The sequence below is a fragment of the Heterodontus francisci genome, chromosome 3, assembly GCF_036365525.1.
Source record: "Heterodontus francisci isolate sHetFra1 chromosome 3, sHetFra1.hap1, whole genome shotgun sequence".
In the NCBI taxonomy this organism is placed as follows: domain Eukaryota; kingdom Metazoa; phylum Chordata; class Chondrichthyes; order Heterodontiformes; family Heterodontidae; genus Heterodontus; species Heterodontus francisci.
In genome coordinates this window covers 194,312,936-194,328,855 of record NC_090373.1, presented here as the reverse complement: position 1 = coordinate 194,328,855, position 15,920 = coordinate 194,312,936, and the positions used below count along the sequence as shown (strand labels likewise).

The window sequence follows — 15,920 nt, the reverse complement described above, 5'->3', positions numbered from 1 at the left end:
CTCATCCTTTGTTTTACCTATGTCGTTTGTACCAATGTGTACCACGACCACTGGCTGTTCACCCTCCCCCTTCAGAATGTCCTGTAAAGGATGTCTGAGACATCCTTGACCCTAGCACCAGGGAGGCGACATACTATCCTATCTATTCCCCTTACAATTGAATCCCCTATAACTATTGCATTCCCACACTTTTTACTCCTCCCCTGTGCAGCAGAGCCAACCGTGGTGCAACAAATTGGGCTGTTGCTGCTTTCCTCGACAGGCCATTTCCCCCAACAATATCCAAAGCAGTATATCTGTTTTGCAGGCGAATAGCCACAGGAGATTCTTGAACTGCCTGCCAAGTCCTCTTGTTGTGCCTGGTGGTCACCCAGTCCCCTCCTACCTGTGGGGTCTGAGCCTGCGATGTGACCACCTCTCTATATAAGCTATCCACAATAATCTCCGCCTCGTGGATGCTCCACAGTGTCCCCAGCTGCTGCTCCAGCTCCGAAACCCGGGTTTCCAGGAGCTGCAGCTGGGTACATTCCCTTTTGATTATTTCTTGTACCTATTACATTTTGTTGATCTGTGTACATGGATGTTCATTTCTTTGAACACCCAATGTTCCTTGCTTTTCACCATTTAAAAAGTACTCAGATCTATCTTTTTCGATGCAAAACAGATATCAAAGAACAAAGAACAATACAGCACAGGAACAGGCCATTCTGCCTGCCAAGCCTACACCGATCTTGATGCCTGTCTAAACTAACACCTTCTGCACTTCCAGGGACCGTATCCCTCTATTCCCATCCTATTCATGTATTTGTCAAGATGCCTCTTAAACGTCGCTATAGTACCTGCTTCCACCACCTCCCCTGGCAGCAAGTTCCAGGCACTCACCACCCTCTGTAAAAAAAACTTGCCTCGCACTTATCCTCTAAACTTTGCCCCTCGCACCTTAAACCTATGTCCCCTAGTAACTGACTCTTCCACCCTGGGAAAAAGCTTCTGACTATCCACTCTGTCCAGGCCACTCATAACTTTGTAAACCTCTATCATGTCGCCCCTCCACCTCCGTCGTTCCAGTGAAAACAATCCAAGTTTATCCAACTTCTCCTCATAGCTAATACCCTCCAGACCAGGCAACATCCTGGTAAACCTCTTCTGTACCCTCTCCAAAGCATCCACATCCTTTTGGTAGTGGGGCGACCAGAACTGCATGCAATATTCCAAGTGTGGCCTAACTAAGGTTCTGCACAGCTGCAGCATGACTTGCCAACTTTTATACTCTATGCCCCGACCGATGAAGGCAAGCATGCTGTATGCCTTTTTGACTATCTTATCCACCTGCGTTGCCACTTTCAGTGACCTGTGGACCTGTATGCCCAGATCTCTCTGCCTGTCAATACTCCTAAGGGTTCTGCCATTTACTGTATACTTCTCACCTGCATTAGATCTTCCAAAATGCATTACCTCAAATTTGTCCGGATTAAACTCCACCTGCCATTTCTCCGCCCAAGTCTCCAACCGATCTATATCCTGCTGTATCCTCTGACAATTCTCATCACTATCCGCAACTCCACCAACCTTTGTGTCATCCTCAAACTTACTAATCAGTCCAGCCACATTTTCCTCCATATCCTCACACTTAACTGTGTTAAAATCCATCTGCCACAGTCTAGTCCACTCACTTTATCAAAGTGTCTTTGTCGATTTATGTTCCCATCTAAACTACTTGTTATGCCGCCTTTGTGCCATCGACAAACCTGGGCTGATGAGTTCTGATAAAAGGTCACAGACCAGAAACATTAACTCTGTTTCTCTCTCCACAGATGCTGCCAGACCTGCTGAGCATTTTCAGCATTTTCTGTTTTGATTTCACATTTCCAGCCACGCAATATTTTACTTCGGTATCATTGGATATAAGGCTCTCTACCGCATTATCTAAGTCATTAATAAAAATCATGAATAGCTGAGGCTCCAGTTCAGATCCTTGTGGGATACCACAAGTCAATTCCTTCCAATTTGACTACATACCCATTATCCCATTCCCTTGTATTCTGCTGCCTAACAAACACAATGTTCGGGAGCAGTAGGTTCCAAGCTCTCACTCCTCACCTCAGCAATTCCTCGTTCCTTCTCTCATCTGTTGAGGTCACCATGTATGAAGCAGTCAGGGCATCCAGTAATAGTCGGACTGCTGTTTTAACCAGACGACAGATCAGTTCCTGGAAGAGGTAGTCCACGAGCTTCAGGAATTTGATGAACCGTGCAAGGAGTGGTCTCGACTCCATAATCTCAGTAAATGCCAGCCTCTCACTCGAATTGCCAGGTTCTGGTGTGAATACCTTCCCGCAACCTTCCACCATGGCTTTCTGCAATGTTAGTGAGCAAGAAAATGTACGAACGTAAACCAAAATTGCCTTTCCATCACTTTTTTTTATATTTCCGAAGATGATGTGAAGACCCAAGGCCTTTCATCCAGGGCAAAAATACAAAATGTAGGAACATAGTCAAGGCAAAAGCCTAGTTATGAGCACCAGAGGAATGTACCAGGAATGGTAAACTGAGACAGATAAGGGGATCAATCTTCAACTTAGCCTTTATAAAAGGGGATTTGAGTACAAGAATAAAGACGCCTTGCTACAATTGTACAGGGCTTTGGTGAGACCACATCTGGAATACTGTGTGCAGTTTTGGTCTCCATATTTAAGGAAGACATACTTGCATTGGAGACAGTACAGCGAAAGTTCACGAGATTGGTCCCTGGGATGAAGGAGTTGTCCGATGATGAGAGGCTGAGTGCATAAATTTTCTGGAGTTCAGAAGAATGAGAATTTTGTAAGTTTCAATGAGATCAACTCTCATTCTTTGAAACTTACAAGATTCTGAAGGGGCTTGACAGGGTAGACACTGAGAGGTTGTTTCCAATGGTTGGAGAATCTAAAAGACAGGGGCACGGTGTCAGAATAAGTGGACAATCATTTAGGACTGAGATGAGGAGAAATTATTTCACTCAAAGGGTTGTGAATCTTTGGAATTCTCTACCCCAGAGGCTGGTGAATTCTCCATCGCTGAATATACTTAAGGCTGGGATAGATTGATTTTGGTCTCTTAGAGAATCAACGGATATGGGGAGAGGGAAAGAAAGTGAAGTTGCAGCCCAAGATCAGCCATGATCATACTGGATGATGGTCTACTCCTGCTCCTATTTCTTATCTTCTTATGTATATATGATCTTAACTTCCAGCCGAAAATGGCAAAAATCAGACATGCACCCATCAAAGATGCCTTTGGGAGGCCGTCAAGCTACTTATTCCTGTCAAACAGTCAGCACAACAAAGGAACATAGGAATATAGGAGCAGGAGTAGGCCATTCAGCCTGCCAAGCCTGCTCCAACATTCAATTAGATATGGCTGATCATGTACCTTAATGCCACTTTCCCGCACATATCCCTTGATGTCATTAGTATCCAGATATCAATTGATCTCTGTCTTGAACATGCTCAACGATTGAGCTTCCACTGCCCTCTGGGGTAGAGAATTCCAATGATTCACCACCATCAGAGTGAATAAATTCTGCCTCATCTCAGTCTTAAATGGCTTGCCCCTTATTCTGAGACTGTGTCCCCTGGTATTAGATTCACCAGCCAGGGGAAACATCCGATCCACATCAAACCTGTCACACCCCGTAAGAATTTTGTAAGTTTCAATGAGATCAACTCTCATTCTTTGAAACTTTAGAGAATACAGGCCCAGTTTCCTCAATCTCTCATGAAACAATCCTGCCATCCCAGGGATTAGTCTGTTGAACCACTGTTGCACTCCCTGACAAGTATATCCTTCCTTCGATGAGGAGACCAAAACTGCACTCCAGGTGCGGTCTCACTAAGGCTCTATACAATTGCACCAAGACTTCTTCACTCCAGTACTCAAAAAAAAGTTAGATATAGAATGAAGCTCCCTCCACAATTTCACATCAAACACTCTCAGGTTAGGTACAGCATGGGTTAGCTGAAGAGTAAAGCTCCATCTACACAGAGCCATCACACACTCCTGGGGCAGGTCACTTGCACAAACGTGGCTTAATTGTCACTTGAACAAATGTGAAATATTTGCCAGTAAGGGAAGGTGGTGGCATAGTGGTCATGTCACTTGACTAATAACCCAGAAACATGAGCTCAAATCCCAGCATGGCAGATGGTGACGTTTGAATTCAAATAATCTAGAAACTTTAAAAAAAAAAGCTGGTCTAATGGTGATCATTGTTGTAAAAGCCCATCTGGTTCATTAATGTGAATCTTCCATCCTTACCTGGTCTGGCCAACACGTGACTCCAGACCCAAGGCAATGTGGTTAACTCTTATATGCCCGCTGAAATGGCCGAGCAAGCCACTCAGTTGTACCTAATCGCTACGAAGTCAATAAAAAGGAATGAAACCGGACGGACCACCCGGCATCGACCTTGGCACCGGAAACAACAACAGCAAACCCAGCCCTGTCGACCCTGCAAAGTCCTCCTTACTAACATCTGGGGGCTTGTGCCAAAGTTGGGAGAGCTGTCCCACAGACTAGTCAAGCAACAGCCTGACATAGTCATACTCACGGAATCATACTGTACAGACAATGTCCCAGACACTGCCATCACTATCCCTGGGTACGTCCTGTCCCACCGGCAGGACAGACCCAGCAGAGGTGGCGGGACAGTGGCCTACAATACGGAGGGAGTTGCCCTGGGAGTCCTCAACATTGACTCTGGATCCCATGATGTCTCATGGCATCAGGTCAAACATGGGCAAAGTAACCTCCTACTGATTACCACCTACCGCCCTCCCTCAGCTGATGACTCAATACTCCACCATGTTGTACACCACTTGGAGGAAGCACTGAGGGTGGCAAGGGCACAAAATGTACTCTGGGTGGGGGACTTCAATGTCCATCACCAAGAGTGGCTCGGTAGCACCACTACTGACCGAGCTGGCCGAGTCCTAAAGGACATAGCTGCCAGACTGGGTCTGCAGCAGGTGGTGAGGGAACCAACAAGAGGGAAAAACATACTTGACCTTGTTCTCACCAATCTGCCTGCCGCAGATGCTTCTGTCCATGACAGTATTGGTAGGAGTGACCACCACACAGTCCTTGGGGAGACCAAGTCCCATCTTCACATTGAGGATACCGTCCATCGTGTTGGGTGGCACTATCACCGTGCTAAATGGGATAGATTTCGAACAGATCGAGCAATGCAAAACTAGGCGTCCATGAGGAGCTGTGGGCCATCAGCAGCAGCAGAATTATACTCAACCGCAATCTGTAACCTCATGACCCGGCATATCCCCCACTTTACCGTTACCATCAAGCCAAGAGACCAACCGTGGTTCAATGAAGAGTGCAGGAGGGCATGCCAGGAGCAGCACCAGACATACCTCAAAATGAGGTGTCACCCTGGTGAAGCTACAACCCAGGACTACTTGCATGCCATATTGCATAAGTAGCATGCGATAGAGCTAAGCGATCCCATAACCAACGGATCAGATCTAAGCTCTGAAGTCTTGCCACATCCAGCTGTGAATGGTGGTGGACAATTAAACAACTAACTGGAGGAGGTGGCTCCACAAATATCCCCATCCTCAATAATGGGGGAGCCCAACACATCAGTGTGAAAGATAAGGCAGAAGCATTTACAACAATCTTCAGCCAGAAGTGCCGAGTTGATGATCCATCTCGGCCTCCTCCTGAAGTCCCCAGAATTACAGATGCCAGATTTCAGCCAATTCGATTCACTCTGCGTGATATCAAGAAACGACTGAAGGCACTGGATACTGCAAAGGCTATGGGTCCTGACAATATTCCGGCAATAGGACTGAAGACCTGTGCTCCGGAACTTGCTGCACCCCGAGCCAAGCTGTTCCAGTATAGCTACAAAACTGGCATCTACCCGGCAATGTGGAAAATTGCCCAGGTATGTCCTGTACACAAAAAGCAGGACAAGTCCAACCCGGCCAATTACCGCCCCATCAGTCTACTCTCAATCATCAGCAAAGTGATGGAAGGTGTCATCAACAGTGCCATCAAGCAGCACTTGCTTAGCAATAACCTGCTCAGTGATGCTCAGTTTGGGTTCCGACAGGGCCACTCAGCACCTGACCTCATTACAGCCTTGGTTCAAACATGGACAAAAGAGCTGAACTCAAGAGGTGAGGTGAGAGTGACTGCCCTTGACATCAAGGCAGCATTTGACTGAGTATGGCATCAAGGAGCCCTAGCAAAACTGGCGTCAATGGGAATCAGGGGGAAAACTCTCCGCTGGTTGGAGTCATACCTAGCGCAAAGGCTGTTGTTGTTGGAGGTCAATCATCTGAGCTCCAGGACATCACTGCAGGAGTTCCTCAGGGTAGTGTCCTAGGCTCAACCATCTTCAGCTGCTTCATCAATGACCTTCCTTCAATCATAAGGTCAGAAGTGGGGATGTTCGTTGATGATTGCACAATGTTCAGCACCATTCGTGACTCCTCAGATACTGAAGCAGTCCGTGTCGAAATGCAGCAAGTCCTGGACAATATCCAGGCTTGGGCTGATAAGTGGCAAGTAACATTCGCGCCACACAAGTGCCAGGCAATGACCATCTCCAACAAGAGAGAATCTAACCATTTCCCCTTGACATTCAGTGGCATTACAATCACTGAATCCCCCACTCGCAACATCCTAGGGGCTACCATTGACCAGATCCTGAACTATAGTAGCCATATAAATACCATGGCTACAAGAACAGGTCAGAGGCTAGGAATCCTGCGGCGAGTAACTCACCTCCTGACTCCCCAAAGCCTGTCCACCATCTACAAGGCACAAGTCAGGAGTGTGATGGAATACGCTCCACTTGCCTGGATGGGTGCAGCTCCAACAACACTCAAGAAGCTCGACACCATCCAGAACAAAGCTGCTCATTTGATTGACACACCATCCACAAACATTCACTCCCTCCACCACTGACACACAGTGGCAGCAGTGTGTACCATCTACAAGATGCACTGCAGCAACGCACCAAGGCTCCTTAGACAGCACCTTCCAAACCCGCGACCTCTACCACCTCGAATGACAAGAGCAGCAGATTCATGGGAACATCACCACCTGCAAGTTCCCCTCCAAGTCACACACCATCCTGACTTGGAACTATATCACCTTTCCTTCACTCTCGCTGGGTCAAAATCCTGGAACTCCCTTCCTAACAGCACTGTGGGTATACCTACCTCACATGGACTGCAGCGGTTTAAGAAGGCAGCTCACCACCACCTTCTCAAGGGCAATTAGGGATGGGCAATAAATGCTGGCACAGCCAGTGATGCCCACTTCCCATGAATGAATTTTTAAAAAATCTCAAGAGGACTTAAGCTGGTGGAATGGGCGGAAACATGCAGATGAAATTTCATGCAAAGAAGTGTGAGGAGATTCACTTTCATAGGAAGAATGAGGAGAGGCAAGGTAAAATAAAGGGTACAATTCCAAAGGGCAGCAGAGGTACCTGGGGGTATATATGCATAAATCATTGAAGGTTGCAGGACAGGTTGACAAAGCAGTTAATAAAGCATACAAGATCATAGGCTTTATACATAGGGGCATAGATTACAAGAGCAAAGAGGTTATCATAAACCTGGATAAATGTTGGTTCAGCCTCAACTGGAACACTGCATCCAGTTCTGAGGTTATCATAAACCTGTATAAAACACTGGTTCGTCTTCAACTGGAGTATTGCATCCAGTTCTGAGCACCGCACTTAAGGAAGGATGTGAGGCATTAGAGAGGGTGCAGAAAAGAATCACGAGAATGGTTCCAGGGATGAGAGACTTCAGTTTCGTGGACAGATTGGAGAAGCTGGGGTTTGCTGGAAAAAGAGAAGATTAAAAGGAGATTTGGTAGAGGTGCTCAAAATCATGAGGGGTCTGAACAGAGTAGACAGGGAGAAATTGTTCCTGTTGTGGAAGGATCGAGAACCAGAGGACACTGATTTAAGGTGATTGGAAAAAAGCCAACAGTGACATGAGGATAAACCTTTTTACGCAGTGAGTGGTTACAATCTGGATTGCACTGCCTGAGAGTGTGGTGGAGGCAGATTCAATTCAGGCCTTCAAAAGAGGACAGGATAATTATCTGAAAAGAAAAGGGCTACAGGAAAAGGCTAGGGAGGGGACGACGAGAGTTGATCTTGCAGAGAATCAGCATGAACATGACGGGCCAAATGGCCCCCTTCGGTGCTGTAACCATTTTATGATTCTAGGTACAACACGGCCTATCTACAGAGTAAGCTTCGTCTACACTGTCCCATCAAACACCTTCTCCTGAAGTTCCCAGCATCACAGGTGCCAGTCTTCAGCCAATTCAATTCACTCCGCGTGATATCAAGAAACGACTGAATGCACTGCATACTGCAAGGGCTATGGGCCCTGACAACATAGCGGCAACAGTACGGAAGACCTGTGCTCCAGAACTTGCTGCGCCCCTAGCCAACCTGTTCCAGTACAGCTACAACACTGGCATCTACCCGGCAACGTGGAAAATTGCCCAATTAAGTCCTGTACACAAAAAGCAGGGAAAATACATCCCGGCCAATTACCGCCCCATTCGTCTACTCTCAATCATCAGTAAAGTGAAGGAAGGTGTCATCAACAGTGTAATCAAGCGGCACTTGCTCAGCAATAACCTGTCCAGTGACGCTCAGTTTGGGTTCCGCCAGGGCCATCCAGCTCCTAATCTCATTACAGCCTTGGTTCAAACATGGACAAAAGAGATGGACTCAAGAGGTGAGGTGAGGTTTTCTGAGATCCCCTCTCATTCTTGCAAATACAAGCCTAATCGACCCAATCTCTCTTCATCCGTCAGTCCTGCCATCACAGGAATCAGTCTGCCATCCCAGGCATCATGTCCGTGCCGGCTCTCTGCTAGAGCAATTCACCTACTCCCATTTCCTGCCGCTTCCCCATAGTCCTGCAAACTTTTTCTCTTCAAATAATTATCCAATTCTTTTTTGAAAGCCTGAATTGAATCTGCCTCCATTACACTCTCAGGCAGTGCATTCCAGATCCTAACCACTCACTGCATAAAAATGTTTTTCCTCATGTCGCCGTTGCTTCTTTTGCCAATCACCTTAAATCAGTGCCCTCTGGTTCTGGATCCTTTGGCCAATGGGAACAGTTTCTCTCTATCAACTCTGTGCAGACCCCTCATGTTTTTGATTACCTCTATCAAATCTCTTCTTAATCTGCTCTATTCCAAGGAGAACAGACCCAGCTTCTCCAACTTATCCACGTAACTGAAGTTCCTCATCCCTGGAACCATTCTCGTGAATCTTTTCTGCATCCTCTCTAATGCCTTCACATCCTAATAGAAACATAGAAAATAGGAGGAGGAGTAGGCCATTCGGCCTTTCGAGCCTGCTCCGCTATTCATTATGATCATGGCTGATTATCCAACTCAGTAACCTGTTCCCGCTTTTGCCCCATACCCTTTGATCCCTTTGGACCCAAGAGCTATATCTAACACCTTCTTGAAAACATACAATGTTTTGGCCTCAACTGCTTTCTGTGGTAGCGAATTCCACAGGCTCACCACTCTCTGGGTGAAGAAATTCCTCCTCATCTCAGTCCTGAAAGGTTTACCCCGTATTCTTAGACTATGATACCTGGTTCTGGACTCCTCCACCATCGGGAACATCCTTCCTGCATCTACCCTGTCAAGTTCAGTTAGAATTTTATCGGTTTCTATGAGATCTCCCCTCACTCTTCTGAACTCCAGCGAATATAATCCTAACCGACTCAATCTCTCCTCATACGTCAGTCCTGCCATTCCTGGAATCAGTCTGGTAAACCTTCGCTGCACTCCCGCTATAGCAAGCATATCCTTCCTCAGATAAGGAGACCAAAACTGCACACAATATTCCAGGTGTGGCCTCACCAAGGCCCTGTATAATTGCAGCAAGACATCCCTGCTCCTGTACTCGAATCCTCTCACTATGAAGGCCAACATACCATTTGCCTTTTTTACCCCTGTTGCACCTGCATGCTTACCTTCAGTGATTGGTGTATGAGAACACCCAGGTCTCGCTGCATATTCCCCTCTCTCAGATTAAAGCCGTTCAGATAATAATCTGCCTTCCTGTTTTTGCTACCAAAGTGGATAACCTCACATTTATGTGCATTATACTGCATCAGTCATGCATTAGCCCACTCACTCAACTTGTCCAAATCACCCTGAAGCCTCTCTGCATCCTCCTCACACCTCACCCTCCCACCCAGTTTCGTGTCATTTGCAAATTTGGAGATATTACATTTAGTTCCCTCATCTCAATCATTAACATACATCGCGAATAGCTGGGGTCCTAGCACCTATCACTGCGGTACCCCTCTAATCACTGCCTGACATTCAGAAAAAAAAACATTTATCCGTACTCTTTGTTTTCCTGTCCGCCAACCAATTTTCTATCCATCGCAATACACTACCCCCAATCCAACGCGCTTTAATTTTACATGCTAATCTCTTAAGTGGGACTTTGTGGAAAGCCTTCTGAAAGTCCAAATAAACCACATCCACTGGCTCCCCTTCAACAACTCTACTAGTTACATCCTCGAAGAATTCCAGTAGATTTGTCAAGCATGATTTCCCTTTCATAAATCCATGCTGACTCTGCCCGATTCTACCACTGTTCTCTAAGTGCTCTGCTATAAAATCTTTGATAATGGACTCTAGAATTTTCCCCATTACTGCGTCAGGCTGACTGGTCTATAATTCCCTGCTTTCTCTCTACCTCCCTTTTTAAATAGTAGGGTTACATTAGCGACCCTCCAATCTGTAGGATTATTAACCGCTTTGTCAACCTACCCTGCAACCTTGAATGATTGGTGCACATATTTCCCAGGTCGCTCTGCTCCTGCACCTCTGCATGTGATAGTGAGTTCAACATTCTTTAGGGGGATAAAAAGGGGCGGCACAGTGGCGCAGTGGTTAGCACTGCAGCCTCACAGCTCTAGCGACCTGGGTTCGTTTCTGGGTACTGCCTGTGCGGAGTTTGCAAGTTCTCCCTGTGACCGTGCGGGTTTTCACCGGGTGCTCCGGTTTCCTCCCACAGCCAAAGACTGGCAGGTTGATAGGTAAATTGGCCATTATAAATTGCCCCTAGTATAGGTAAGTGGTAGGGGAATTGTGGGGTTGTGGTAGGAATATGGGATTAATGTAGGATTAGTATAAATGGGTGGTTGATGGTCGGCACAGACTCAGTGGGCCAAAGGGCCTGTTTCAGTGCTGTATCTCTAAATAAATAAAAAAAAGTTTTTCCTCAATTTCCTGTTGGATTTATTGGTGACTATCTCATATTGATGGTCTATAGTTTTGGACTCCCGTCTTTTTGCTGGGTAAGGGATGTGGAGCAAAGGCAGCCAAATGGAGCTCAGCATGAACGCAAGAACACAAGAAATAGGAGCAGGAGTAGAAATATGGCCCATCGAGCCATTCAGAACGATCATAGCTGATCTTGGGCCTCAACTCCACCTTCCCACCTGCTTGCCATATCCCTTGATTCCCTGAAAGATCAAAAATCTGTCTATCCCAGCCTTAAATGTATTCAATGATGGAGCATCCACAAATCTCTGGGGTAGAGAATTCCAAATATTCACAACCCTCTGAGTGAAGTAATTTCTCCTCATCTCCCAGTCCTAAATGATCATCCCCTTATCCTGAGATTGTCCCCATGTGTTTTAGATTCCCCGACCAGTGGAAACAATTTCTCAGTGTCTACCCTATCCAGCCCCTTCAGAATATTGTATGTTTCAATGAGATCACCTTTCATTCTTCTAAACTCCAGAGAATATAGGCCCAATTTACTCAGCCAGCCTCTCATCATAGGACAACTCCCTCATCCCAAGGATCAATTTAGTGAACCTTCGCTGTACCACCTCCAATGTAAGTATATCCTTTCTTAAATATGAAGATCAAAACTGCACACAGTATTCCAGATGTGGACTCGCCAAAACCCTGTACAATTTTAGCAAGACTTCTTTATTCCTGTACTCCAATCCCCTTGCAATAGAGGCCAACATGCCATTTCCCTTCCTAATTGCTTGCTGTACCTGCATACTAACTTACTGTGTTTCTTGATCTGATTGAATGGTAGAACAGGCTTCAGGGGCTGTTTCTTATTGAGGCTTTGAGGAAATACGAACATATGAACATACGAATTAGGAGCAGGAGTAGGCCACTCGGCCCCTCGAGCCTGCTCCGCCATTCAATAAGATCATGGCTGATCTGATTGTAACTTCAACTCCACATTCCCACATACCTCCCAATAACCTGTCATCCCCTTGCTTATCAAGAATCTATCTACCTCTGCCTTAAAAATATTCAAAGACTCTGCTTCCACCACCTTTTGAGGAAGAGAGTTCCAAAGACTCACGACCCTCTGAGAGAAACAATTTCTCCTCATCTCTGTTTTAAATGGGCGACCCCTTATTTTTAAACAGTGACCCCTAGTTCTAGATTCTCACACAACAGGAAACATCCTTTCCACATCCACCCTGTCATGACCCCTCAGAAACTTATCTGTTTCAATCAAGTCGCCTCACTCTTCTAAACTCCAGCAGATACAAGCCTAGGAAACCTGCCAAAATCACTGTCAATTGCAAGCTCCTTCCTGGGCTTCTGGAGGCTGTTTACTGTTTAACGGCTGGCTCTGACATTAACACTAATACTGCAGCAACTTCCCCAAAGGACCTTTCAACCATGTGCAGTTTACAACTTGGAAAGTGAGCAGCGGCGGTAAAATTACCTCCAGACATGACTCTTTGACAGACTGAATTATTTTGTATCGGAGATCGCAAAGCTGCTTCAGTGCATATTTATGCTGTTCAGACTGGATTTCAACAAACTGCTCGCATGAATAGGAATTCATTCTGTCCAACTGAAAGTGAAAAAGATAAAATTACACAGAAGCATCTCAGGCAGAGTTAATTCTATCACAGAGTAGGTGGAGTCAGGAGAGCAGCCAGTTGGGTGCAATCTGACTCGGCTTCCCCCTCTAAACCCTACTTCCTTCTGTAACCGCAGCTGGAAAAAACTCTCTCCCAATTCACTGAGAACTGCATTCTCAAATTCCCAATTATCGAGCCCTTGACTTTCCATTCCCCACAACATTTCTGCAACTACCGATCTGCTCAACCACACCCTCAACTCCACCTTCGACACCCAAGCCCCCAATAGAGAGAGATGCAGCACTGAAACAGGCCCTTCGGCCCAACGAGTCTGTGCTGACCAACAACCACCCATTTATATTAACCCTACATTAAACCCATATTCCCTACCACATTCCCACCATTCTCCTCCCACCTACCTACACTAGGGGCAATTTACAATGGCCAATTTACCTGTCAACCTGCAGGTCTCTGGCTGTGGGAGGAAACCGGAGCACCTGGCAGAAACCTATCTCCACTCCCTTAAGTCCATGGGAAGCAGACTTGAACAGATATGGCGGAAAACTGGTGTAGCCAATCACTGCCAGATCTGACTGGACCACATAAAGCTCTATTAGGTCCTGCTCTCATCTGCGAAAACTGGAGCGAACACAATTGCATGGATAGAAGATTGGCTGGCTGCAGAAAACAGAGAGTATGCATAAATCAGTCCTTTTCTGAGTGGCAGGATGTGATGAGTGGAGTCCCACAGGGGTCTGTGCTGGGGCCTCAACTTTTTACGATTTATATCAATGACTTAGATGAGGGAAGCGATGGCTTGGTAGCTAAATTCGCAGATGACACAAAGATAGGTAGGAAAGTATGTTATGAAGAGGACATAAGGAGCTTGCAGACCAATATAGATAAGTTGAGTGAGTGGGAAAAAATCTGGAGGATGGAGCATAATGTGGGAAAATGTGACGTTGTTCACTTTGGCAGGAAGAATAAAAAAGCAGAGTATTACTTAAATGGAGAACAAGTGCAAAATTCCGAGGTGCAGAGGGATCCAGGTGCATGAGTCACAAACAGTATGCACATACAGCAAGTAATAAAGAAGCCTAATGGAATGCTATCCTTTATTATGAGAGGAATTGAAAATAAAAGTAAGGATGTTATGCTTCAGTTATACAAGGCATTGGTGAGACCACATCTCAAATACTTTGTGCAGTTTTGGTCTCCTTATTTAAGGAAGGATGTAAATGCATTGGAGGCAGTTCAGAGGAGGTTTACTAGATTAATACCTGGAATGAGCGGATTGTCTTTTGAGGAAAGGCTGGACAGACTGGCCTTGTTTTCACTGGAGTTTAGAAGAGTGAGGGGAGACTTGATTGAAGTTTATAAGATCCTGAATGCTCTGGACAAGCTGGATGTGGAAAGGATGTTTCCACTTGTGGGGGCGTTCAGAACTAGGGTCACTGTTTTAAAATTTGGGGTCGCCCTTTAGAGATGAGGAGAAATTTTTCTCTCATAGAGTTGTGCGACTTTGGAACTCTCTGCCTCAGAAGGTTGTGGAGGCAGGGTTATTGAATATTTTTAAGGCGGAGGTAGATAGATTCTTGTTAGGCAAGGGAATCAAAGGTTATCGGGGGTAGATGGGAGTGTGGAATTTGAGACACAAACAGATCAGTTATGATCTTATTGAATGGTGGAGCAGGCTCAAGGGGCCGAATGACCTACTTCTGCTCCTAATTCGTATGTTCGTATGTGCTCCTCGGCAACATCATCCAAAAACAGGTCAGTTTTCACATTTATGCTGACGACTCCCAGCTCTACTCCCCGCTCTACTCCCCAACCACCTCTCTCGGGCATTCCACTGTCTCTAAAGTTTTAGACTGCTGGTCCGATAGGTAGAAATCCTCTCCAGTTCAATATCAGGAAGAGTGAAGCCATTGACTTCGGTCCCTGCCACAAACGCATCTCTCTGGTAACCGTCTGAGGCTGAAACAGATTGTCCACAATCTCAGTGTCGTATTGGACCCTGAGATGAGATCCCAACCACATATCCGCGCCTTCACTAAGACTGCCTATTTCTACCTCCGTAACACCACCCGTTTTCACCCTTGCCTCAGCCCTTCTTCTTCTGAAACCCTCATCCACTCTTTTGCTAGCTCTAGACTAGACTATTCCAACGCACTCATGGCCAGCCTCCCACATTCTACATTCCGCAAACCTGAGTTCATCCAAAACTCTGCTGCCCCTGTACTAACTCACATCAAATGCCATTTACCATCAACTCTGTGCTTGCTGACAAGCAATGGCTCCCAGTTAAACAATGCCTTGATTTTAAAATTTACATCCTTGTTTTCAGATCCCTCCTTGGCCTCATCCCTCTCTATCTCTGTAATCTCCTCCAGTCCTGCAACGCTCCGAGAAATAAAAATAGAAAATGCTGGAAATACTCAGCAGGTCAGGCAGCATCTGTCGAGAGAAAAACAGAGCGAATGTTTGAGGTCTGTTAAATCTGTTTTTTTTTCCACAGATGCTGCCTGACCTCCTGCGTATTTCCAGCATTTTCTGTTTTTATTTCAGATTTACAGCATCTGCAGTATTTTGCTTTTGTACTCTCCGAGAAAACTGTGCTCTTCTAATTTTGGTCTCTTGAGCAACCCCGATTTTAATTAAAACAAGAAATGCTGGAACCACTCAGCAGGTCTGCCAGCATCTGTGGAAAGAGAAACAGAGTTAACGTTTCGGGTCAGTGACCCTTCTTCGGAACTGATTTTAATTGCTCCACCGTTAGTGGCCATGCCTTCAGTTGCCTGGGCCCCAAGCTCTAGAATTCCTTCCCTAAACCTTTCCTCCTCTCTACCTCACTTTCCTCCTTGAAGATACTCCTTAAAACCTACCTAATTGACCAGGCTTTTGGCTATCTGCCCTGATGTCTCCTGATGTGGCTTGGTGTCATATTTTGTTGTATAATATTGTGAAGCGCCTTAGGACGTTTTATTATGT

The 15,920-nt window shown here is 45.9% G+C and overlaps 1 protein-coding gene across 1 annotated transcript in view; it reads right to left on the bottom strand.

Moving 5' to 3' along the window:
* Positions 1–15,920, bottom strand: part of LOC137367175 (dynein axonemal heavy chain 6-like) — a 1,370,791-nt gene that overhangs the window by 1,020,092 nt on the left and 334,779 nt on the right. Inside the window, exons 11-12 of the mRNA XM_068028611.1 lie at positions 12,788–12,919; positions 2,101–2,357 (exon numbers count right to left, since the gene is read on the bottom strand). Coding sequence (XP_067884712.1) covers positions 2,101–2,357; positions 12,788–12,919 — 389 coding nt within the window. The remainder of the gene's footprint in view (positions 1–2,100; positions 2,358–12,787; positions 12,920–15,920) is intronic.